The 24839-nt window shown below is 38.0% G+C and overlaps 5 protein-coding genes across 12 annotated transcripts; 1 reads left to right on the top strand and 4 right to left on the bottom strand.

Annotated features, from left to right (window-relative positions):
• Positions 1–1550: 1550 nt before the first annotated feature.
• LOC137712592 (microtubule-associated protein RP/EB family member 1A) lies at positions 1551–5411 on the top strand. 2 transcript variants are annotated; one of them, XM_068451690.2, is made up of 8 exons: positions 1551–2058; positions 2772–2840; positions 2956–3042; positions 3689–3795; positions 3904–4046; positions 4164–4237; positions 4371–4484; positions 4982–5411. In XM_068451690.2, the coding sequence occupies exons 1-8, from the start codon at positions 1951–1953 to the stop codon at positions 5135–5137; spliced, it is 858 nt and encodes a 285-aa protein (XP_068307791.2). In that variant the 5' UTR covers positions 1551–1950; the 3' UTR covers positions 5138–5411. The 2 variants fall into 2 exon arrangements, with proteins under 2 accessions (XP_068307791.2, XP_088540242.1); XM_088684116.1 differs by lacking the exon at positions 1551–2058 and adding an exon at positions 2578–2657.
• A 222-nt stretch (positions 5412–5633) lies between these two features.
• On the bottom strand, positions 5634–7314 carry LOC137712594 (HVA22-like protein a). Its single transcript, XM_068451691.2, has 5 exons — positions 7123–7314; positions 6955–6981; positions 6706–6828; positions 6030–6264; positions 5634–5884 (listed from the first exon to the last, which is right to left on the bottom strand). The coding sequence occupies exons 1-5, from the start codon at positions 7182–7184 to the stop codon at positions 5798–5800; spliced, it is 534 nt and encodes a 177-aa protein (XP_068307792.2). The 5' UTR covers positions 7185–7314; the 3' UTR covers positions 5634–5797.
• A 333-nt stretch (positions 7315–7647) lies between these two features.
• Positions 7648–10458, bottom strand: LOC137713692 (transcription factor bHLH47). 3 transcript variants are annotated; one of them, XM_068453028.2, is made up of 5 exons: positions 10338–10458; positions 9702–9803; positions 8756–8874; positions 8482–8609; positions 7648–8277 (listed from the first exon to the last, which is right to left on the bottom strand). In XM_068453028.2, exons 2-5 carry the CDS (start codon positions 9773–9775, stop codon positions 7852–7854), a joined length of 747 nt encoding a protein of 248 aa, XP_068309129.2. In that variant the 5' UTR covers positions 9776–9803; positions 10338–10458; the 3' UTR covers positions 7648–7851. The 3 variants fall into 3 exon arrangements, with proteins under 3 accessions (XP_068309129.2, XP_068309128.2, XP_088540243.1); XM_068453027.2 differs by having other exon boundaries at positions 10200–10435; XM_088684117.1 differs by lacking the exon at positions 10338–10458 and adding an exon at positions 10189–10313.
• A 1411-nt stretch (positions 10459–11869) lies between these two features.
• LOC137713515 (uncharacterized) lies at positions 11870–15011 on the bottom strand. Of its 5 annotated transcripts, none has more exons than XR_011065314.2 (10): positions 14757–14994; positions 14498–14667; positions 14351–14415; positions 14019–14059; positions 13793–13881; positions 13575–13688; positions 13300–13377; positions 12663–12744; positions 12258–12338; positions 11870–12152 (listed from the first exon to the last, which is right to left on the bottom strand). XR_011065314.2 is itself a non-coding variant. In XM_068452819.2 (10 exons), the coding sequence occupies exons 1-10, from the start codon at positions 14872–14874 to the stop codon at positions 12045–12047; spliced, it is 930 nt and encodes a 309-aa protein (XP_068308920.2). In that variant the 5' UTR covers positions 14875–15011; the 3' UTR covers positions 11870–12044. The 5 variants fall into 5 exon arrangements, 3 of the variants coding, with proteins under 3 accessions (XP_068308920.2, XP_068308919.2, XP_068308921.2); XM_068452819.2 differs by having other exon boundaries at positions 12663–12728; positions 14757–15011; XM_068452818.2 differs by having other exon boundaries at positions 12663–12761; positions 14757–15001.
• A 7032-nt stretch (positions 15012–22043) lies between these two features.
• LOC137713694 (transcription factor TCP14-like) lies at positions 22044–24132 on the bottom strand. The gene has a single exon (XM_068453031.2). The coding sequence runs from the start codon at positions 23582–23584 to the stop codon at positions 22313–22315; it is 1272 nt and encodes a 423-aa protein (XP_068309132.1). The 5' UTR covers positions 23585–24132; the 3' UTR covers positions 22044–22312.
• Between the last annotated feature and the right edge of the window lie 707 nt (positions 24133–24839).

Genomic DNA, 24839 nt, shown 5'->3' with positions numbered 1-24839 from the left:
TAGGTGAAACCGACGAAAGCTATAAAGTTTGCAAAACTTGCAACTGTGGAAACGTGTGTGTGTGTGTTGTTTAACATGATATCCAAGGCACCCACAATATCTATCATTTCTCAATGGATTTCATGGATTTTACATACATATATGTGCATGCAATCTGTCTAAAAAAGTACGAGACGTTATGTTTTTTTCCTTCTAGTTTGCCATGTTAGTCTGTGTGGAATTGCTTATGTACGAAACATTTGTTATTTGTGCTTTATTTGTATCAACTTGATTTGTCCTATTCGGAGAATACCAAAAAGACACTCAGAAAATGGAAACACTTGTAGTTATTTATGACCAACACTATAAGCAACAGTTTTGATCATCTAAGAGCGTTTTTAACCGTTGTAAAAGCAGTCCGGGAGCATGCCTCTTTCTTCAATGAAATAGAATAAGAAAAACTTAAAGTTGGGGAAACAGATTGGACGGCAGGCTTTACTTTCGAGCATTGCTTGCACACAGGAGAGATGCCTTTTGAATGAACAATTCCACCCAATTGCCAATTCCAATTCCAATTTTCAATTAAATAACAAGTAAAATAAAAATCTCAATTGCTGTCTTGCTCTCCCACTTTTGCAGGCCATCATCAATTTTGGACAAATGTTCGTTTTCTGAGCTTAGGATGTGGATCCTCCTGATCAGCCAATTTGAACCGTTCAAACTTAATTCAACGGTCGTAATTATATAACTTTTAGAGGGTCCCCTTATTTGAAGCCATTAGATTAAATTTGAACGGCCTAGATGGGCTGGTAAGGAAGATCCTCATCCTAAGCTCAGGAGAGGAACCCTTTCCTAGGGATTTCGTAATCTCACTTGTTCATCGTATATCGTGCGGTCAGTTTTCATTAGGTATTATTCATATTTAATTTTAAAATTTGAAATGATTTCTATTCGCACGGTATACGATGAACGGACGAGATCACGAGATCCCTAGGATCCCTAGGAAAAGATTTGGCTAGAATCCTTTCCCCAAATGGAGACCCAAAACTTTAAATTATACACACAGCCTTATTGATTATTAACTTACAAAAGTAATAGAATAATGTTAGGGAGATCAAAAATTTAAATCAAATTTACAAATTAAATGATGTTTCACCAATAAAAAATAAGCACGTTAATCAATATTTAATTAATAATCTAATCATCAACCACTAAATTTAGTTTAAAATTTTGATATTCCTGACACAAATGTCAAAATGTTGATTTTTAATTCATGCAACATTTTTCATTTGTTTCGCATACCTACCACACTATTTTGGGACTAAATTTTACAGAAGACATTAACGTGACAATTACAAGACGATCTAATTAGATCACTACTTGATTACTGCGAATTCAACATCAGCTCCTGTTTCTACCCATGGTGTTCTACAACTAATGATGCTCGTGAAAAAAGTCACCATCAATCCCACGAGGCATCAAACAATAAACAATTCTCATCAACCACTAAAATATAAAAAAATCTAGAAAAAAACAAGATAAAATAAAAGGGAATAAGCTAATAAAAAAAAGGGATAAAGCTAAACTAATATAAAAACAAAATAAAACCCTCTCTCCTCTTCGCACGCTTGGATTTGCCAAGGGTATCAAATAAGTTCCCTCATTTCAGTGCCCGCCAGTCGTGCAAATTTCCAATTCCGTTTCTTTTTCTCTCTTCTATCTCACCATTCAATTTCCATCTTCCATCAGTTTCTCACAATTTCCACATTCCTTTTTTTTTTTTTTTTCGATTTTTTGTTTGAAATTTTATTTTTCTCGAAATGCCGATTACACCCTAATCCTCATCGGTTTAAATACTTAAACAAGGTTTGTTTCTTCTCCGACTCTATTTTGGCATTTTCTTATCTCCTTTCTGTGTCTCTGGGTCTGTAAAAATTGTGGAAGAATTGGGAAAAATCTGGGGGAAGAAAAATGGCTTCCAACATTGGGATAATGGACAGTGCTTACTTTGTTGGGAGAAATGAGATTTTGACGTGGATCAACAATCGCCTTCAGCTGAATCTCTCTCGCATTGAAGAGGTTCTCTCTTTCTATCCTTTTTTGGTGATTTTTTTGGGATTTTTGAGAATTTCGGTGTTGAAAAGAAACGATCTTGATCTTGGGTTTGTCTGTCTGAGCATTACCCATTTGTTCAATTTGTGAAATGCTTTCTGGGTTCCTTTTTTTTTTTTTTTTTTTTTTTATCCACTAGAATTGGGTGCATTAATTCGTAAATGGAAGTTAATGTATGACCCAACTGAACTTATTGTGTTTATGATTGGAAAGTTGAATGCTTTATCTGCTTTGAAATATGAAAGTTTGTTAATTGTGCTACTTAGGAGTTGGCAACCTGTGTAATTTTGTTGACCCATTTGATCAGAGGTGACACTGCAGTGTGGGTTTCTTTTGTGTTTCACAAATTAAGTGATAGGAAGTAGTATACTGCTTCTGGTTGAGCTGTGTATGGGGTGAGCCCGGTCACACGTCGAAATCTTTAACATCATTAACCCTTGTCTTGAACTCAACTCAGATTTTCGCCTTTTGAATAATTTATAGCAGTTCTGTACTCATCGTAACATGGAAGGATGGAACTAAAGCAGCTTTTGCAGTGACAATTAAATTGTGATTGGCATTCATTGGTTTGTTCCCTAGGATATACGTCACATTGTGCGATTTTGGTCCTTTAAGTTTTCTTCATTTGAAACGAACACTAAACTTCTTGTAATCTTAACCGTGCAAACAAATGTGGCTAGGCTGCATCTGGTGCTGTACAATGTCAAATGATGGATATGACCTATCCTGGTGTTGTTCCAATGCACAAGGTATCTGCGTGCCTCTGCATCTTTTATTTATTTGATCAGCACATTGTGGTGGGATTAACAGTTTTGTTGCCGGACTGGCACCCCCTTCGATTTCCTTCTATTTGGTCTATTGCAGGTCAATTTTGATGCGAAAACAGAATATGATATGATCCAGAATTATAAGGTTCTACAGGAAGTATTCAACAAATTAAAAATTGCGAAGGTATTTTCATTACGATGCTCCTCCACTCCTCGTCTTTTTTTCATAATTGGCTTTTGAGGAATAACCTTATTTTGAAAGTTATTTACAAAAACCTCCAATACATGCACTCACTTTTAGAATAAAGAATTATCCAAATCAAAATTCTGTTTGTAGGGCTTGTATTGATCTTCACCACATATGGGAATACTTTATCTTGTATAGATGAAAACTTATGATATAGGTGCTGGAATGAATTGAAGGAATTCTTTATGTCTTGGAACTGTTCATAAGGTTTCGTAGGTCCATACCATGCTATGGTGTTGTTTGATCTAAATTGTCTCCCACTCATTTGTGGTACCTTTACGAGTTGGTTGGTCTTAACATTATTTGGGCTATTAGGAAAAAGCAAATATCACTCTGCATTACCAGTTTGCTAGGACAACGCCAGCATTTACATGTGTTGAGATTCTTTGGTATTAATGATCAAAGAGTAAGATTGAGATGTGCCTCTACTGTAATTCTTTATTCCAGTATGGTTCCATGACTTGGGATTGTTTGTGATATTGCAAACTTTAATATAGGTGAGTCAGGAAACCAGACGGAGGTAATCTTTCGAACAAGAACAACCAAGATGTTTGTATTCTTACTGATCTCAATACTTGTGCAGCATCTTGAAGTCAATAGGCTTGTTAAAGGCAGGCCTTTGGACAACTTGGAATTCTTGCAATGGCTGAAACGTTACTGTGATTCCATAAATGGTGGCATTATGAATGAGTATGCTTGTTTTTCTAACATTCTCCTCTCCTTTCAAAGCATTGGGTTCGTGTCTGTTGGTATTACATCAATGCCCTTTTTCTTACTCACATTTTTTTCTCCTTGTAGAAACTATAACCCTGTGGAGCGAAGGAGTAAGGGTGGGAAGGATCGGCATCCCAAAGGTGCTCAGAAAATCTCAAAATCTCTGCAATCAAGCAATTTACATAACCCTGGCTCTGGAGATACAGTTGGTCTTAATAAGACCTCAGGTCAGATTCCCCACCTTCCCCCCCCCCCCCAAAACACCGAAAATTTTATTTCTACTCCTTTTGATTAATTTTTAAGACCTAAGAGTGCTTCTCATTGCTTGATGCTTATTTCTTTAGGACCAAAGCAAGGGAGACCTTATGCACCTGCAGCCGGTGCTAATTCTTCAGAAGTTCAGGCTTTGTCTAAGGAGGTATCAGTATCTTGCCTTGTCCGAAGAAAATCATTCCTCTCCTAGTATCTGGCTTTGCCGGTGGAATTATTCATCTTGCTTCGTAATTCTGTCTGATTCCTAATAGTTTTCATTCGATACTTCTGTTTTACAGATTACAGATCTCAAGCTCTCTGTGGACCTTTTGGAAAAAGAAAGGGACTTTTACTTTGCAAAATTAAGGGATATTGAAATTCTTTGTCAGACATCAGAGTTGGAGGATATCCCGGTATGAATTTCTGTCATGTTTGTCATATATGACTTATGGTTTTGTAATCAATGTATACAATCACGTCCTTGCATGGTATTCGTACGATGTATATTTCTTTCCCCGTTATCATGCCTCCTTTTCAAATCTCATGGTGCATCTAAAGCTGACGAAAGAAGTTTGTATTTGCCGGGCGTTGCAACATTTTATAATTTCTGAAGCAAAATACAGGAATTGTTCATGGATCTTTAGACTATGAGTACTCTAGACTTGGGTTTTCTTTTCTTAGGGAGCTAGGTTATGTCTTTTTCCTTTTCTCTTAGGCTGGCATTTCTTGCTAGTATTGACTAGAAAAAAGTCCGTCCGTTCGTCCGTTCGTCCGTCCTCCTCCCTGTGCTGTCTGCCTCTGCCCCTTCCTCTCTTGAAATTGAGTGATTTAGCAGGTTTACGCGTCCGTGTATGAATGTTGGATGTTGTTAACTGATCTGGTTAACCAACTTATCGTCAATTTCATGCAGATGTCGGTGGCGGTAAAGAAGATATTGTACGCAGCTGATGCGAAAGAATCACCACTTGCTGAAGCCCAGGAGTACCTCTACCAAACGCTAAACGTCGGTGAAGCCGAAGATGAAACCGAAGCAGAAGCTGAATCCGAAACAGAAACCGGTCATTGAGTTTTGAGGCCAACAGTGTAGGCCATTGCCTGTGCTACAAACTAGCGTCTAAACGGGACGATGAATTAGCGGTCTCTGTCCGGGAAATGAACAACTTATGCCCTCTCGTATGTGTGCTGAATTGTGCTAGGCCTTCTAGCTTTTGTCAAATCAACTAACTTCTCTTGAAAGTACTTTTTGACGACTTTTGATGTTTGATAAGCAACTATTAGTTTGTGCATCGTGTTGAACTGCTTAAGAGATGAGCTTCTTATGCTCAAATTGTTTCAAGCCACGCCGGATGTTTGAGTTTCACGGTTAATCCCGCTTAATCCCGGCTTATGTCAGAGTTTTCTATGCTGCTTCAGAGTACCGGATACTTACAACTCTAGTCAAAAACACAAAAACACAAAAACCAAGATCTAACGGTTGAAAATCACGAAATCTCCTATACTCTAGAGCACCCTAAGAACCAGGCAAATGGACTAACTGAATTTAAGAAACAAAGAAGGAGAAATGACGTCGTCGAACCATGATAACTACATGTTACTAAACTAGGAACATTCAGTATCCTTGACAAAACCGAAAGATATAGATACGCTATAAGCTACAGAAAAGGTAACAGCAACATTGTCTTTCTCTACAACACCGCGGGACGAGATGCAATGAAACGTACCACAACTAATATTCTCGATAGTACCTAAGGTCCTCATCAAAGACAGATCCCCTATGATAGACGGATCCCACGCTCCTCTGGTTGTTATCAGCCTACAGAAACGGAAAGATCACGTTAAGCCAGCTTGCGGAAAAAAAATTTGCTGATAATTGCATGCCTGGGAAATATTCAGTGGGATATGTAACATTATAAGTATATTACAACGAATTATTCAAATGTTATGGTTAATAAGCATACCCTTTGGATGATCTTCTCGAAAGCTTCAGTCCCATTCTCTGCAATGTATTTCTCCGCAGCATCTAAAATGTTGTCTGGGTCAGCCTTCTTCCTCGGAACATACCAAATGTTAATTTTATGCGGGTTGAGAAAGAAAGGCCGGATATAATGTTCATAAACGTACGCAGCACCATTTGTGTATGGGAGGACCAACCAACAAGTTGCAATCAGCTTAGCGTACGACCAGATTGGAATCCTGCCAGAAAAGATCAGAACATTACACACAAAATTATATCAAATGCAGCGACGGCACATCATTCGTGAACTATAACAGCTCGAGAGTTAATTGAATCTAATGCAAGACAACTGTTTACAGCCGCGACAAGGCGGACAAGACAACGCAAACCTAGCAAACTCAAACATAAGTCTTCATAAATCTTCCTTGAAGCACAAGTAAAAAACTAGTAAAAGTTCATCATACAATCGGAACCACTTTTCTATACAAGTTCAAGAATGTAACTGCAGCAAGACGAAATCTTCACCCCGAAAACTAAACGAATAATCTCATACAACGAATCTACATTTTCGGGGAAATATCTCATATCTTAGGCAAACGTAATGCAAGCACATTCAATGCAAACCCGGATTGCAAACAAGTAAAAAAGGAAGTAAATTTCGAAAGTAGAAAATAATTTACCACTCAATGACTTTGGCAAAGGTGAGTTCAATCAGAGTAATCATGGAATACAGAATCCAATAAGTCAGCCATTGGCGATCGTCGGTCGGAGACTGCGTCTCTATCGCTCGAATCGATGCGTATCTATCGAAAACAACCCAAATTTCAACTTCCCAGTACAAAAAACTTCAAATTAAGCACAAAACAATGCAAAAAATAGATAAAACTGGAAAAAAAAACTAAAAAAAGTTGTCTTTGGACCCAACTTACAGCGGATAAACAAGGCTAACCACAGGCCTGCAAGAACAAAAAAAAAAAAAAAAGAACAAAAAAAAGCCCATAAATCAAATTAGAGAAGAAAAAGAAAAAGATCAAAACTTTTTTGCTGGGTTTGGAAAATTTGGTAAAGTAAGTGAGAAAGTGAGAGTGTGGGTGTACCCAGCAAGAACGTCGAAGTTCTTGAGAAGCACTTTGAGGAAGCTGCCGGCGCCAGATCCCATCTCCGGATTTCTCAAAGCAACTCTCACTCTCTGAACCGAAACTATGAGCTTATGGAAAAAGTGCTTCTGGAATAAGCTAGGTTTTTTGTCAGTTTGTGTGTGAAGCGTCGGTTGGAGGAGGGAAAGTGAGGAGCGGACAAGTGTGGTTAACAACTTACACCACTACCAAATAATACGTGACGTGGCAAAAGCTAAAGCTTTGAAGAGGAACTATCGTGTGGAGTCGCGCTCATGGGAGTTACTGTGGTCCCCTTTAATCAAAGGACAATGATTGATCAAAGGGTGCATGCTTGTGTACGGACTTATGGGAGGCGTTAAAGGTAGTCTAATAGATTTTCAAAGTAGATTGTCCGAAAAAACTCCGATGTATTAAAAATTCTATTATGCTCCGGTCTATATTATGCACTAGGTAAATGTAGCGTTAAACGTGCAATCAAAGATCTAACAATCAAAGATACAACGATAAAAATCTAAAAGCTCAAAATCTCATAATATAAAATATCCCGAGATATAATAAAATTTCCGTACAAATTGAATACCAAATTCCGTAATACTGAACACCATCGCTATTTCTTCATTCATTTCTGAAATATACTAACTACAAAATATGGGGCATTGTCAATTATAATGGTGAAGCATTGCACATAAACCATTTTGATTACGAAGTTTACATATTACTAGGGTCGTTTTCACCACTTTGTCGAAATCCTTTGCCTGCGGTTGTATTCTCGCCGAGAAGTTGGGACGGCCAAGAATCCACCGAGGTTGGATACCTAGCATGCGGTTTGCTCACATGTGAGGTGGTGTTAGATGTGAGGTGGGTGGCATCCGGCAGTGGATAAGCTTGGAGATCCGGGCAGAGGGGTATAACAAAGACAGCAGGTGCTTGCTGCAAGCTGGGTTCTTGAGTGGGCGAACTGATGCAATTTCCGGTAAAATGGGAGGGAACTTCTGGTCTCAAGTCTGCGCGAGGTGGTGCATTCAGGTCCGGTTTAGACTGTGCCACCCTCTCTTGTATCTCACTGTGCAATTTCTCAATCTGAGTTTCTAAGGCAGAGTTATCGTCTCTCAGCTCATTCTTCTCGAGAGTCATCTGTTCAATTTTTAAAGAACTTTAATGAAAATATGATGGATTAAAGGAATGCACTACTCGATGTAGAAGTGTTTCTCAATTCTAACAAGTAGGAACTTCGCTAAGATATCCACATAAACAAGTACACATATAAAGTCTAAATGTTGTATAAACATTAAATGAGCAAAATGTTTAGGGGGTGAAGAAAGATGTCGGGTGCCTTACATAGTTCGATTCAGACAACAGGGATGCATTTTCCTTCTGTAAGCATTCAATCTGACCACACAAGTCCTTTAACAGTCGAGTAGCTTCACTTACTATAGAGGCCTTTCCACTGTTCTGCTCATTCAGTTCTGCACAAGAGTTATCCCAAATTAAGAACGACCCACCATCATTAAAAAAAAATTACACCAAACACTGAAGCTAATTATCAATGTAAGATGAACTGCAGACAAAAACAAAATTATAGTGAAGTCCGCATAAATAAAAGAGAAGTTACCGAGGGCATCAGCCAGCTCAAGAAAAAGCTCGTTAAACTGCTCACGCTTCCGTCTCTCCCTCTCAGCCTTGCGGATTCTCTTAGGAATTTTCCCCTGTTTCTTTATTCCAGGACAAGCCCTGCACATCAAACAGCCTCCTAAACATCTAACCAAGAAATCTGAGCGCTTTTTCATCCAGATAAATAGTCATGCTGTATCCACAACTCTAAGAACCTCACACAAATTGATCATGGCCAGAGGATATATTGTTAGAAGACCCTCTTAAACATTTTATAAAGCGTAAACTGTTGTGAAGTTCAAAATCAATAAAAGACTAGTGCTCATTATATTTTTGTTTAAATAAAAAACACAATATTACCACATCGGAAAGAGATATAGCCAAAGTACATCAGATTGATTTATGAACAGGAGTTAAGTGCTTGCTGACAATATTACACCTTATTGAATCCTTTGGTCAGTTAGAAAGGCAATAAGTAGACACCACTGTTAACCTCGATAATGCGAGTCTACCAACCATAGCATTCTTTCTTTCACATAAACACCAAAACGTTGAGCACATTTAACCCTAGTTGCAGCTATTTCTATTAAAGCTAATTCATGATCGGTAACTAGTGAGCAACACATCCAACATTCCAGAAAGTTACGTAGATTTCACCAGGTACAAAGGTTATATTGATGCTACAACATACATAGACCCTGTAACTTCAAACAACAGTTCAGAAATCGCATTTCTGCATTTTCATTTTACAAATCGTTTTCTAAATGCTACACTAATTCGCATCAAGTTTCTAAAGCAAAACAAGTTTTACCGTTCCTAAGTACACGTGAACTTCCAACCTCTAATTAATACTCCAAGCACTAGATCCAATCAAGATAGTAGAAAATTGCTAGCACACGTAAGAATGCTTATAAAATCATGCCAAACCTAAGATCTCTAGAACTCACCGGCGCACTGATGCCTCCGTTGCCACATTACCCTCGTCAGCTGCCGGCACAGGATCCGGTGAACCCATGATCATCTCGATTAACCGAATAAGGCTCTGTAGCCTACAAATCATCCAAACAATACGTAAATTTTTGCACTTCCTTATATAAAGCATGCTGTATTTAACATAATCGAAGTACACAATCAACATTCAAAGGGAAACCCTAGTTTTCTTTTTCCCCCAACTACTTCGTCTACCTCATAGCCCACTAAAAATTTAATAAATTGAAATTATATTTACATTTTCCAGTTGAAAATCATAAATCCAGCTTAGCAGATACTAAAAACTATTAAATTTCAGAACCCAAAATCCAACAAAACTACAAAAGATTTATGCTTTTCAGAAATTACATACTTCCAGAGACGCTAGATCACAAACTAATCAACTATATTGAACAAAAATACAAACAAAAAACTGGATAATTTGATCAGAAAATGTAGAATTACAGATAACAAACCCTAGCTACGTGCAGATGGAAATGGCGGGAACAAAAAATTGGGACTTGGATCAAGAAAGTTGAGGAATTTTCAAGGAATCTGAGGAAAATTGGAGATTTTATATATCCGGAGAAATGTGATGGATTGAAAGAGGTAACTGTTAGGCTTGGCGTTTAGGGGAGGAGGAAGACAGAGTGTGGCGGGAGAAAACGAGGCAGCGGAGGGCGTGTGGCGAGCGCTTGGCTTTTTGCTGTGTAATGAACCCGGACACGTGTGGCTTGTGTCTCTGTATATTTTACGATTTTCTTCCCTCGTGCCATTTGCTTTACATTTTATCTACAAAATCCCGTCTAACGCCGCTTACCCTTCGATTAGTGTCCAACGTCTAACGTCTTTTAGAACCTTAATTTTATCATGTCTTGATTAATCTTCTCTCTTTCATGCTAATTAGGAATTGCACTCTACTCGTGATTACGATTAAGCAGATTCATAATTTACAATCTGTACCTTTCCACTAAACCACTTATCGTGATTTGTCTTGGTTAGTGTTTGATTACATGTAAGTTTTTACGACAACACATGATAGTATCTCAAGCAAACAACAAGCTGCCATGTGATCAAGTTAAAACATATAGCCAACGAGGATTGGTTGAATGAGTAAAGATCATTCTCTTTGCTATACAAGGTTTATGTTTAAGTCTCGTAGCCGGCAATCCCTCTTGGTAACCGATCCATAAAAACCAAAAAAGAGATTAAGACCTTATTTGTAAGTTCTCAAATAGATTTGTAGTATACCCTGACCTTGAGATATGATAGTCTCCCTTCCCTCGAAAAGATCAAAAAAAGTTAAGCATATAACATTGTGTAACAAGCTCGAGATAGACATTGCATCTTAGTCTTCTCACATGTAGAAAATTTCTCCGCCAGTGGATTTGAGTTAATTTTTGTAATTCAGTTATGCTACAAGCAATCATCTACTTGCACGTGTGTAGTTTCTGATCAAAGATCATTTTTTGTGAAATCGTCGTTCGTCCGCGCACACATACTTTGATCAATGGTGACAAATTGACGTTTGACTTTAGCAAAGAAAATGTGCACGGTCTAAAATTTACAAGGACTTGCTTGGCAAGAGAGGGTTGTGGCATCCACAAGGAAGCATACGTATTTTCCAAGCGTTACTAAAAGTGACTGTAATTTTTTAATTTGTTTTAGGTTCTGCGAATCTTTCCGGCTCCAAAAGAAAAAGAAAAAGAAAAAAGATTTATTGGTTCTCTTTGTCACTCAGTACTACGGTCTTATGGTATTTCTCTGCACTTGTAAGTGAGAGGTTTTAGGTTTGAATCTCGTGGATGACAATCGATACCAAATTAGATTGTCCATCGTGTGACTTTAGCCGAACTCCCATCTCCCGTAGGTAACATATATTGTTGTACTAAAAAAAAAAAAAATATTGGTTCTCTTTTGGGCGGTAATGGGGACTCTCCGACAGTCAAGCTGGTCGCTATATGCTCAAACCACTCGTCCACCCTACCATCTGTTGGTGCGCTTATGCCGTGATGCGTCTGTTTATGTTTGCTAATGTTCTGCTTTCAGCGCTCAAGCATGCACCATTTTAGTACGTTACATGCCTCGCATCATATATGCCGTTACGCGTTCCTTTATCATAAGGTACTTTCAAGTTCGAGAAACGTTCATCAAGTCCACACCATCAATTATTTGCTTTAGATCTTCAGTTTAGAAGAACAAATGCGAATTTACACGCCAACACGGAGAACCTGCTTTGATGTAAAACAACTAACTTGTAAAACAATGCGTTATTTACTTGAATTTTGGGTTTGTACTAGTGGAACTGGCGAATCGTGATGTCAACTTCTTGAGCAGCCAAGTTGGAACCTGCGCGCCTTCATTCTTCCGTTCAATGCTAGAGCCAACACGTCGAATTCCTCCACATACCAGAGCTCAGATACCACTGCCTGAATTCAATTGATTTTAGAGGATCTTGAAAGACTCGGATATTATGGAAACACACGAGCCATAAATTACGTACGTAGAGTGATATACACGGCATAACAACTCACCTCATATCCTTGGAGTTTGTTGTTTAGACGATGAACAAGCTCTTGGAAGAAGTGGATTTGATCTGAAGTATTAGATAGCACCTGAACACGACAAAAACTACGTAAATAACAGAACCTACATGTACATAGATGCAGTGGCAGTCGATATTAGAATGATATGAGACATGTTTCTTCAACTCTAGTCGATGAATTGTTCCGGATTGATCTTATAAAGAGTTGTCAAATTTCACAAACTACGAAAATTGAAAAGCAATTAGAAAACTCCGATTTTCTGCAAAGATTAGAAGCACGTTTGGGAATAAAATTTTCAGCAGATCGCCAAATAAATTGGAACCGCAATATTAAAACAGGTGCATACGATGCCAAGCAATGAGATAGGCAACTAAGAGTCATTAGATGTACTACCTTGGATGATGCTTTTGGGTGACCAAGAAGCCTTGCAAATGAAGTATGAAGAATGGCAGCATCGTACTGCAGGAGACAACGGCTGCAGATTAGCAAGTGCTACAAGCATAAGATACAGGGAGCATTTTACTGTCAGTCTACCAATAATATTTCATAACGCAATAATGAGGGGATCTGCGATGCCACAATGAGTTCCGCATCAGGATTTATCATGTATTTCTTATAGTTTAGCGAAATTGGATTAATGCACCTTCAGACTACTTATCCTTTCATAGCAGATATTTAGCAATAAGAAGGTATTCATTGCCGCAAATATCCTTTCATGTGCAGGAAAGCTCTATTCTAAATTCTAGAACTTGAAGAAGAATGAAATAACTTTTGCCGGAACACATGCGCCCCACAGACAGCCAATAAGATAAATCAGAAAGGAAGAAGTTTCGTAGCAGGAGAGAGTCGCCTCAAGCAAGAGTTACAATCGTTCACTTTCAAACATATATTAACCGTTAAAACCTCGGTTCTTCCATGATCTCAACTCAATAAGAGTAAGTCTATTGGTAAACTTAACAACTCTTAGTTTGCATAGTATTGGGCTACTGTACTTGTCTAAAATGAATAAAGACAGATATATGGTTCTTACAAGTTGCTTTTCTGGTGCACGTGGAAGCGCGGTCCTCAATTTTGCTCGAATGGTTATAGGATCTGATCCAGAGATTACCTACAACGGAAAAAAAAGAAGGTAAGTACAAAAGATTGATTCCGGAAAATAGTTTCTCGGTTATATGGTTCCCTTGATGGTTATGAAATTGCGACCTTTCTAAAAATCTGTATTTACAGGGATCAAATACTCTTATGTGACATACATTACGAACAGGAAGAAAGAAAAAGGTGAGTATATAGGTTAAGGAAAATAACCTGCCAGCACCCAAGAAGCACACCTGTTGAGGTCAAGACCACTCTGTCTAAGACAATTTTTAAAGGGCAGAGACCCAGTGAAGTAGTCCTAACGGCAGCTGCTTCGGTTTCAATCTGAGGGAAAAATAAAAAAACAGGGTTAAAAAACTAAACTGATGTTTAAGTGCAAATTACAAGATGTTAAGAAACACATGAATGGCTCCAGAAGTGCAGTCTACCTCGCCTTGCGTAGCAGGAACAGGTGAAATATGATGCGAGGCATGAAACATACTAAAATGATACAAGCTCGAGTTCTGAAACCAGATTGCTAGCCAAGATAGACACATTAGCATACCAACAAATAGTAAATGTGCGAGTTGAAAAATAGATAAATTACTCCGTTATTCGTAAGCTATGATCATATAATCTGTCAAAGACATTATAAATTGGCAAACAGTAGCTTACCCTTATCGAAGTAAGGATCGAGTATAGGTTTGAGCGCCTTCCTACAACAAGCCAAGCACGGATACACGACATTACCGAAAGAGCATTAAGCTAAAGCTATGAAAATTGTACCTAATCTTGTAATCTTGCAGCAAAACGCCTCCCCGAACAAAATTTCTAAACTTTAATGCGCACGATGTCAATTCTACGCTCCATCCCGAATCACACATATAATTAATAACCAAAACAATACATACATTGCTAATATCAGCCCTAAAAATTGTTTCTTTCCCATACCATCATTGACCATTCGAATTCAAAAACACAATGAAAGAACAAAGCTAAATACTTACGAAATCGGAAGCGAGTACTGCGTGCTCAGATACAACACATTAGCACGAACAGGAGGATTTGCTGCCTACATAGAACACACACATGATAAAATATCCAATTAGCCAAATCTCCAAAGTTTAACTCTTTAATCAACGAATTAGGATTACCTTTAGTACAGGTGCTACAGATCCATCCCTTATTGTAAAAATATCAGAAAGTGACAGAGACTGAGAGGTTTGGCCGCCGCGGTTGAGAAAAACTGGTCCATGGTCTTCCAAATCCCGACCCATCCGATCGTATAATACGGACCTCCGCTCTTTGTTCGAAATTACTGAATCTGCAGCGGGAAATTGTGATTTAAGTAATTTTCTCGGGAACCAAACAGAAGATAGTGGGAGAGTGAAGGGAAAAGGAATTGGAATTTACCGGAGGCGGAGGAGTAATTGCGTGAGGAGTCGGAGTTCCTGAGGGCCATTCGGAAGAGAGAGTAGAAAAACAAGGCATAGAGGAGCCAGATGAAAGCTACGGTCTTGAAGCGATTCATTCCGCCACGTCGTTAGCGCCACCCTGCCCATCACCGCCGTGTAGCCGTCGCCATAGCTGACCAGTGGCTGCGAGACTGGTAACTTCCTAGGGAAAAGCTGGTTAACGGTTTTTTAACAAGAAGTACAAGAGAGAGTTAGTGGCGGTAAATATTAGAAGAGAATTACTTACACGAAACGGCCGGATAAAGTGTCGTTTTCCTCAAGTTAACATTTGGTGTCATGTTATTAGTCCGGAACAAAATCGTCACAAGGGGGGTGTAAGACTGTCTACAGTATGTCAGAAAAAATGAATGTAATATTAATATATTGTACTCATATAAGATTCGCATTCTTATAATGGATCGGAAAATTTAAATATGATACTAATATATTGAACTCACATTAGTATAACAGTAGTGGTATATATAGATATCAAACTTAAGTTACGTGATTTTTATATAAGTATTACACGCATTCAAACTACTGTTGAAGGCCTAAGTAAGTCACATTTTTAGAGTAAAACAGTAATTACGTGCACAAATGTTCCCACAAGTTTAATTAACGAAGTCTCGTTTTATATAAGTTATCTTATAAATCAAAATTATAGAGAGTAGAGATAGCTGATGACCCATGTTTGTTTGCAGCATAGTTCATCTCTTTTTATTATGTGTTCCACCGAATAACTCTAATTTTGAGCCATCAAATTCCCTGCATTCAGCAATCAAGTGATACGATCAATGTGTTAAGAGTCACATTCCAAACCAATAACCCCCCTAACTGCTGATTTAAAGTGTTACATTTCACGCAAAGAAAAATAATCATTAAGAGTGAAAAATGAAAATTTATTCACTCAAATTTACAATTTAATGGTATTTCTCTTCACAATTATAAATTGGTGGTTTTAGATTTAATTTCCGTAAAATTGTGAATGACAAGTTGGATATCGAATTTAGTCACTCAGTTTTACGTTGTCCAGCTTAGTGGCTAAATAATCTCCACATCTTACATTCAATAAGAAACGCTACATTTCATCTGTTTAGTGTTTTATTACAGATTGTGTTTATGTTGTATATGGAGTTGTTGCCTTGTTTCTTTTCTGCATTTTTTTCTGTTTCTCCTTCTCTTTCAGTAGCCACTGTATCTATCATCTGTCACTTGAATAACAGTATGGAGCAAATCAAGGGAATGTTTTGCAACTATGATGATCTCTGTGACTCTGAGTTGAATTTTGTATGTAATTATTATAGCTTACAATTTGGAAGAATGCGACCATTCTTCTTCACGATGAAGGAAGTTGATGATGGTCGTATTGCGTATTCACTAGCATGCCATTAGAATTGTGGGGTTTTGGAGATTGCTTGTCTTCCATTTCCATTTTGTAAGATGATGGAAGTGTATTTGGTTCATTTGGCCAGACTGGCGATAGGGAAAATAGTTTCGTCGCAATATCTTTGTATCAATGCGTTTCAAATTGTTGTTGAGAAGGAAGCCCTGTGATCAATACCTTACATTCAACTGTTTATGTGTGGAAACCAATAGGACCTTGGTTTTGTCTTTGTTAACTTCTGCTTCGTGCCGTAAGTTTTCTCACGTTTCGTGTGACTAGGTGAGTGCGTGGATTTTGAGCCGAAGAAGAAAAGGAGAATGTGACTAGCATGAAAAGGCCAAAACAAGAACAAATTGGCAGTTTCTTCACGAACTATTTCTTTCTTCGAGTTTAAATCCTTGATTTTCTGAAATATAAGTTTTGGGAGACAATTTCGAAAGGGTTGTTAGTTCATGGGGACAGTTTACTCTTTAGTCTATAAGAATATTACACCATAATACAAAAAGGACGAAAAATGATTAACTACTGTTCGGGCTGGATTTTAGGATCTAGTCCCTCGCACAGCTTCTCAAGCCTCTAGCTTTTTCTTGCATGTCGGGCAAGATCTTGCTGCTTGTTGTGCTACAATACAAGTTGATTGTTAGTTTGAAAGGTGTCTTTGTCGAGCCTTTGGTTTAGGCCTTGAAGCTCACAATCAAAACTAACAAGGACCTAAGCGTACCACTGTTATCTTTGTGTAACAGATTATTGAATGGAGGTGAAATAGGTTGGTTACTTGAACCATAAGTTATTTAGACTTCTTGTTTTATCAAAGGATTGTCACAGATTGGTTAAGTCTGTATAAGGTTCTTTTCTTGCCTTGTAAACAAGGACTTTTAATCCATAACATTTGTATGTCCAAAATGAAGGGAGTTCAAGGCCCTTCCAACCATTTTCTCGGTCAAAGTTCGTTTTAATGAAAACAGGTTCATTAACTTGTCCAGATTTGATTGCGGATGGAACTTTTAAGTGTAAAACAGCTGAAAATGATTTTAAAACTTGAAGGAAAATGCACTAAATAATAGATATATTATATGTAAGTACAAACAAAAGAGAGTTGGGCAAGATTTAACCTTGTCGAGCAAGGTTCAACCTCTTGCAGCCACTTTTCTTTATGTTTATAGGGGGTTTGTATAATCTGGATGATGAAAAGTAAAAGGGTTCTATAAGAGGGAATCGATACTACAACATTAGGGGAAGGTAGCAGAGCTTCTAATCTAGACAAAAGATGGCTTTCCATAAGGGAACTATAACTAAAAAGGACAAGATATAGACAAAGTTTAGCTTTCTGGTTTCTTGCTTGCTTGAGAGCAAAGTGGGATGTCTTTTGATTGATTGGTTGAGTGTCATTGTCTCTGGTGTCCCTCTCTACTTTTATAGACAATTTGGCCCGACTGTCTAAGCTTTACTTTTAGACAATGTCTTTTCTGATGGCAGTGAGTCATCACCTATTTACTCAGCCATGCCCTTGAAAAGTGATTTTTGGCTGGTGGTGAGGTGTTCTCTGTTGCCCATCACTTCAATCATAGATAGATGACCTATGCCTTCGCTGAAATAGCTTCCAATTCATCTTGGGCACTTCAATCATAGACATGTGGCCTATGCCTTCATTGAAATAGCTTCCAATTCATCTTGGGCCCATTGACTTGCCCGAGCCTAATCTTCTATTTGTTTTCGCATCTTTGGGCCTTCATTATTACAAAGCCCAGTGTCAAATATAAACCCAAACAACTACCATGGCCATCTCTTTCTCCACGTCTTTTTATTTATTTATTTATTTTTTAAATATTTGGATGAAATTATAATAAGAGAATCAAATGATAAAAATAAATAAAAGTGTAGAATAGGAAAATAGTTTGTGCAGAAAACTCATTTCTAATACAAAAAAACTCATTGTGATTGAGTATACATGAAACAACTTTTGACAACTACCATTGTCACCAATTTGTTATGCCCAATCTTGGAGGAGATCTTGTTCGTGTCGATGATATCTCTCTCTTTTTCTCTCACACCACATGAGGGCACGTAATGTGAGAGATAGTGTGAGTATCTTGTTGTATGCTAGATTCCCCTTATTGTCGGACCCCTAAATCCATAGTCGATAATTCAAAGGTGGTTAACCTTTGGATTGAAAAAAATAAAAAACAATTATCAACTAACATATATGAGAGGAGAGTATGAGGGAAAAAGAGGAGTTAAAATCATTTCTCCCCAAAAATTGGGTCTAAATTCAACTGTGTGCTAGGCTGCACTACCTATATAGTAGTTAGATGAATTAACCAATGATACTTATAGAAGAATAATTTAGTTGGAGAGGTCGATCAAATTAGGTGTTTGTGTTTTTTTAAATATTTCCGTAATAACATTAATTCGTTAATGTATCTAAACTAGTCATGAACTAGTCATCCAATATATCTTCATTATCATATGACTTGTCAAATAATGATCACATAACGAGAGAAATTGTAAAACAATTACACCCAAGATGTTGCTCTACAGAAGTGGAGAGTTCTAGGTCGTATTATCGCAAAAAAGCATGACATTTAAGGGTGGATGTGGATGTGGTGGTGGGTCATTTGATCCAATTTTCTTGCTGCCCAACAAACAATCCTTAAGCTAAAAGCCAGTAGTTAGCTAGGCAGGCACATGTGACATGCCACTCCATCTATTTCCATCAGAAAAAAAAAAAAAAAAAAAAAAAAGGGGATAAAAAAGCTAACTGCCTACGTGGAAGGTGGGGTTATTAGATTTTCTGGGCCCTAATAATCAATCACAGAAAACGGGATTATAAGTGATTTTATGGGCCAAATTAGTAGAATATTAATAAGGTTTTGATTTAATTCCCAACTGGAGGCAGGTTTGTTGGTTCGCTCAGGAAGATTTCATGCATGGCTAAATAAGTTTAGATGGTCTAATCATGCTACTTCTGGCATACAATCTATCGAGATTTTCATTTGCTGGTTCCTGGTTGCATGCATGGGACCATCGGCTGTGTCGTCGACAGGGTTCAAAACCATGTGCACAATATGTGTACGACCCAGACCAAGTTATATTTTGCGATGATGGGTTTGACACAGATTTCTCACACAACAACATTAAAGATAGTACATGCCAAATCACAGTACTTGTCATGATCATCAGTCATGACAACGAACAACGTCCAACAAATATATATCAGGATATCTCTTAAATGTGTATTTGCTGTAAATTAAACGTACTTTTTAACTGAAATTATATTACAGCGATGATCCTCTCAGGATCTTTAACTTCCTTTACTCATACAAAAGTTTCGAAGAAATTGCTAAAGAATATTAACAAACCAATAATGTGTAATAAGAACTAATCATGACTGAAATTCGATTCTCCATAAACATGTTAGCTTGCAACTTATGCGCAAGGGTTTGAATGTCATGAATAAGTGAATGTAGATGCATATGTAGCCATATATGTGAATGTGAACCATTTGACCGAATTATAGCAATGATCCCTGAACTTTACCCCTAGTTTAATTTTAGTCCATGAACTCTTATTTTAGTTTCTTTAGTCATCGAACTTAACAATGTATTGCACCATTGAACTTTTTTACTTAACACCTTTTTTTTTATGTTTAATATATATTCACTTGATTAAAGGTGATTTTGTTAGTTTTGATGTGTACATTACATCTTCCAACGGTGATCTACTACAATATCCTTTTGTTCCAAACCAAATACAACTCAATTATAATTTGGCTAAATCTTGTGAACATGATATTTATTCGACATGGAATATTATAAAAATGTCTAATCTGTTACGTGTGGACACCTAATGAGATTATACTTTTATATTTGATAAATCTGCATATTTAATACACGATAACAACAACTAATCACTTTACACTTGTTTTTTTTTGTGTACTTTATTCATCAAAGGATCACTAAGAATATATAAGAACAGCGATCGATGGCCACAAAATTAACTAGAGCACTACCAAGAGTTGCATTGATCCCAATTAACTCAAGACTCCAAAATTATGCAGACCAGGGAGCCCATAAAAACTTTTATCAGTTCTCAATTTTCATAAATCCTAGCTAGAACCTTTATCTTGCTTTCAAGTTTCATCCAGTTAAACTGTTTGTCTCAAGAACGAGTCATTCTTTCTTTCACTCGATCGCATTTTGACCACCATCAAAGAAAAGGAAGGACTTTCTAATATGCACAAGTCTATACACCGAAGTCTATGACTGTTGAATTTTTGTTTATTTTATTCTTAACCGCACATCCAACTATCAAGTACTCTTATGCATGTCATATGCTGAATCATAATAAAGTTTTCATGAATTCATTTTACAAATTAAACAAACCCGGCCAACCACAACCAAACCACCATTAAGTCATGTAGGATAGGACATTACTAAGATTGATTATGTCATGTGCCTTCTGGCAAATGTAATTGGCAATCGTCCCTTGTGTGATTAAGAATATAATCTTTAGGTATATATATATATATATATATATATATATATATATGTGGGTATCAATTAAATGTGTGGAATCCAATTGGTGCAAAGTGTACAATCCTTGTGTTATTTTGTTCTTGAAGTTTAAAGCACAACTAATTTATCTACTCCTATAAAAAGAAAGGAAATAGAGTAATCATATCTACACACTCATTTTTACTTCACGCACTCTTCTCAATTTTCAACCGTCGGGTCGAATGAATTCAAGAAGATCAATAGATAGAATTAACAAAAGTAATTAGGAAATAAAAAGAAGTGTTTGAATAGCAATAGCAATTTATAAATTTATGCATGGTTTGCTAACTAGAAAATTCTTGAAAAAAATCCTACCCTCCATTGAAGAGATTTTTCAGTATGTATGTCACATGTCTTTATATAAGTGAAGAAACACTTGAAGAAAAAAAATACACTTTCCTACATTTATGTAATAAAACGTAGCATATCGTAGATTGATAAAATCTCCCCTCCATGAATAAGAGAGTCGGAGACCCAATCATTCAACGGTACCCAATCAAAAGGTCGTTTCATAGAAATAAAAGGTGCAGATTGATTGATGAGATGGTGGGCCACGACACAGTAGAGTTATTAAATAATTTTAAAACTCACTACCGATACCCTCTATGGTGTCAGCAACTGCACCATTAAAAAGAAGAAAGAAAGAAAAGAAAGAAGAAAAAAAAAAAGATGAGGAATGATGCACCTGTTTGTCAGTGACGTTGTATATCGGTTTGGGCAATGACCAGCATCCGGGTCCCACCACCTGAGCGAACACCTGGAACTGATAAGGTGTGGACCCTACCGTCCTATTACCCTTCCCCACCTTGGCTGAAAATTTTATATAATTGATGCAGTAAACCCTAGAGATTCATGGCAGGAGAGATGAAGAATCAGAATGATCAAAAGGCTGTGGATTTTTTTTAATCCTGCATTTTGCAGTAAAACTACTAGTGCTACTGTTTCAGCCCTTTCACAATCTGCCCATTAACATGGACACAAACATGGTGGTGGCCTAGAGAGAGAATCTAGAGAGAGAAAGTGAGAGGAAAAAAGAGGGAATCCAATTGTTAGTTAGGTAGGAGACTTACCATATACCATGCAAAAAAAGTCATTTTCACCAACACAGTAAAAATGCATAAATTACGAAGCAGTATAAGCTGTTCGTCCAACCGTTCATTCACTTGATTCATAGTATGAGCCGTTTTATTCTAGAATTTCGACGAGTTACTTTTCGTAGAAGATAAAAAGAAGAGAGAAGGGAGAATTGATCACACAAACGATGATGATAGTATACTGTGATTAATCGCCAAAAATTAGAGAAATAAGAGAGCAGCCAAAATAATTAACTCATGTTAAAAATAAGTGTCTGTTTTTTTTTTCCTTCAAACCCTAACAAAACCTCTCTTCTCCCGGCCATATCATATTAATCACACAAAAAAATTGGGAATAAATAGATAAAAATAAACCTCAGAATTTTAAGAGCAATCAATCAAACCTCACGTGTGTTGTTACACAGCAAACTACTACACGTGTGGGAAGAAATGACGACCACCAACGATGACCATGAAGATAAAATCCGACCGCCATTCGCCCGCTTTATGAGTGGTGACTAGTACTATCGTGCCGATCGTCACCCCCGCCGTGGTGTGAGTGTGAGCCACTTGCCTGCTGCGAGTCTGAAACACCTGTACCGGACATGTGCCGGTACGGATTGAGTCCAGCGAGCATATTCAACTGCCCATCACTCATGTTATCGCCATCATTACCACCACCGCCGCCGCCCGAGCCACTCAATTGTTGTTGATTAGGCAACACGGTGACTGGGGCGGGGAAATTCATAAAATGTAAGCCACCGGGCATCGTTCCTCTATACATTCCACTGTTGTTGACCGAAGCTGGAAAAGTCCAAATAGGGTCTCCGCTCATAACTTGGTTGTTAGAGTTAGCCAGCATCCAAAAATTAGCCGGAATCTGACTGTGTGGGTGGCTGGCCGGGACCGCACCAGTGCTCGACTGCAATAAGTACCCTCCTCCACCACCACCGCCGCCACCTCCCATTTGATTCAAGTCCTGCTCCGGCGGCCGACGCTTCCTCCCTCCCAAGCTCCCCTCCCCTGCCGACGCCGCCTCCGAGAGATCTAAAGACACAGTATCCCGGAGCTCCTGCTTGGCTTGCAACATGGAAGCGTGCATGGTGTTTGTTTGGAAGTTTAGGAGAGTCGAAGAGCTGTCAGAAGATGAGAGGCCAATGCCCTGAAAGAGGCTCCGCCGCTGGTTCTGTTGGAGAGAGAAATTCGGGCTGTAATAAGAGGATCTTAGCTGCGAGGGGACCGACATGCTGGAGCCGGAGCTGCGGAGTGAGATGTTAAGTGACGTGAAGTTGGCGGGGATTGTGCCGGTACCGGTGGCGGCAATCACGGCGGGCTCGGCCTGCTGGAGAAGCCACTCAATGGTTTCTCCGTCGGACTTGTGACCTAGCTCGCGCGTGAGCTGGAAGACTCTTGCGGCGCATAGAGCCGGCATTCGAATGCGGCGGCCTCGGCCGTCGACTTTCGTGTGGCGGTCCTTGGTGGAGGTCCGCTTGGGGGGTGGCTTTTTGGAGGCCTCGGGGGAAGAAGCTTGGAGAGCTGAGGTGGTTGTGGTTGTGGCAGTAGAGACGGTGTTGTTAGTGGTGGTGGGGTCGACGGTGGTGATGGCTAGAGTAGGGTAGGGGGAGGTGGTGTTGGAGCAGGAGGCGGCTTCTTGGTGATCTAATTCTTTTTTCTCTAGTAACTGGAAGGGGAAGTTCGGACGGTGGTGATGTTGTTGTTGGTGTTGTTGATAGTCGTGGTGGTGGTGGTGGAGTTGATGATCATCACCTCCTTCCATGATCGCATGGGAAAGAGAATTATGATCGGTTTGTGGAGGATTTTGTGTGAGAAGAGTAGGGAGAGTGTGGAAGAGAGAGAGTGCAGAGATAGAGAGAGAGGGCTTAGTTGTTAGTATAATTGGGTTTTGGTGGGTTTCTCACTCAGCAGCAGCTCAACTCAGCTCTCAGCTCTCTTCAGTCACTTAGTGACAGTATTTTTACAGGACAAATCTGTTTTTTTCCTTCTAAAAATAAATAAATAAAAATTCTCTGGTTGTTGGTTGGCTGGAATTTGTGTATGAAAAAAAACTGAAATTTTGTTTTAGATGATATGTTTTGTTAGAGAGTAGCTAGAGAAAGAAAGAAGTATGGACTAAAATGGTCCTTTGGAGAGAGAGAGAGAGAGAGAGAGAGAGAAGATAAGGGAGGGAGGGAGGGAGGGTGGGAGGGAGGGAGAGAGGAAGAGAGGGCTGGGCGGGCAAGCTTTAAGCAACAAAGATAATGAGTGGGAATTATATGGGTGAGCTTTAAAAAGCAATTTTTTAAAGGAAAGAAATTGCTTTGTTATTGTGCTGAGCTTTTTCTAGCTTTCTTTCTTTTATATTGTAATTGTTTTTTCATATATATAAAAATATAAATTACACAAGTAATGGTAAAGGAGGCAAAAAATCAAACTCAGTATTTCATATGCATAAATAAATATTCTTAAACACTTATATGAATTACAAGCATCTTTCATTTTTTTTCCTTTTCCTTAGAGGAAAATATCCAAATATCCATATGATCAAACACCTAATATCAAATCAATTAATATCTAGCTTTTTATTTAATTATTAAACACAGAATTTCAGATACATGCATGGATAAATAAAGAATGTTTATTAGGATTTCAAAAATCTCATTATACACTCCTCACAAGTATATTTTTATTTCTAATTATAGAAAGTTTAGGGTGCAAATGACAATATAAATATTCTTAAACACTTATCAGTTACAACCATCTTTAGTTTTTTTTCTATTCCTTAGAGGAAAATATCAAGATATCCATGATATCGATCAAACACCAAATCAATTAAAATCTAGATCCTATAAAAAATTTAATATCTAGATTTTTATTTAGTTTTGAAAATTTTTAAGAGGAAAAAAAGGAAAACGGGGATCAAACACAAGACTTCAGATACAAAAAATAAGTGCTTTAGCTGCTTGCACTACAAGTCTAAAACTCCTTTCCAAAATTTTCATTCTGTTCTGTGGAGGAAAATATCAAAACATCTA

This window comes from Pyrus communis, chromosome 14, assembly GCF_041283825.1.
Source record: "Pyrus communis isolate YQ-2024b chromosome 14, ASM4128382v1, whole genome shotgun sequence".
Classification (NCBI taxonomy): Eukaryota; Viridiplantae; Streptophyta; class Magnoliopsida; order Rosales; family Rosaceae; genus Pyrus; species Pyrus communis.
The sequence above is the reverse complement of the archived record's forward strand: the minus strand, read 5'-3'. Positions and strand labels throughout refer to the sequence as shown.

What these genes read in the sequence shown, in the direction of transcription:
- LOC137712592 (XM_068451690.2), top strand. Translation starts at nt 1,951, where the DNA reads ATGGCTTCCAACATTGGGATAATGGACAGTGCTTACTTTGTTGGGAGA. An exon ending in AATGGTGGCATTATGAATGA is followed by an intron (nt 3,796 to 3,903) that starts GTATGCTTGTTT and finishes TTCTCCTTGTAG; the next exon opens with AAACTATAACCCTGTGGAGC. An exon ending in TGGTCTTAATAAGACCTCAG is followed by an intron (nt 4,047 to 4,163) that starts GTCAGATTCCCC and finishes TTATTTCTTTAG; the next exon opens with GACCAAAGCAAGGGAGACCT.
- LOC137713692 (XM_068453028.2), bottom strand. Translation starts at nt 9,775, where the DNA reads ATGATCATGGGTTCACCGGATCCTGTGCCGGCAGCTGACGAGGGTAAT. An exon ending in ACGGAGGCATCAGTGCGCCG is followed by an intron (nt 8,875 to 9,701) that starts GTGAGTTCTAGA and finishes TTTGATGTGCAG; the next exon opens with GGCTTGTCCTGGAATAAAGA. An exon ending in TGTTGTCTGAATCGAACTAT is followed by an intron (nt 8,278 to 8,481) that starts GTAAGGCACCCG and finishes AAAATTGAACAG; the next exon opens with ATGACTCTCGAGAAGAATGA.
- LOC137712594 (XM_068451691.2), bottom strand. Translation starts at nt 7,184, where the DNA reads ATGGGATCTGGCGCCGGCAGCTTCCTCAAAGTGCTTCTCAAGAACTTC. An exon ending in GTTAGCCTTGTTTATCCGCT is followed by an intron (nt 6,829 to 6,954) that starts GTAAGTTGGGTC and finishes TGTTTTCGATAG; the next exon opens with ATACGCATCGATTCGAGCGA. An exon ending in TCGAGAAGATCATCCAAAGG is followed by an intron (nt 5,885 to 6,029) that starts GTATGCTTATTA and finishes CCGTTTCTGTAG; the next exon opens with GCTGATAACAACCAGAGGAG.
- LOC137713694 (XM_068453031.2), bottom strand. Translation starts at nt 23,584, where the DNA reads ATGGAAGGAGGTGATGATCATCAACTCCACCACCACCACCACGACTAT.
- LOC137713515 (XM_068452818.2), bottom strand. Translation starts at nt 14,874, where the DNA reads ATGAATCGCTTCAAGACCGTAGCTTTCATCTGGCTCCTCTATGCCTTG. An exon ending in CAGTACTCGCTTCCGATTTC is followed by an intron (nt 14,060 to 14,350) that starts GTAAGTATTTAG and finishes GGCTTGTTGTAG; the next exon opens with GAAGGCGCTCAAACCTATAC. An exon ending in GTGCACCAGAAAAGCAACTT is followed by an intron (nt 12,762 to 13,299) that starts GTAAGAACCATA and finishes TTATGCTTGTAG; the next exon opens with CACTTGCTAATCTGCAGCCG.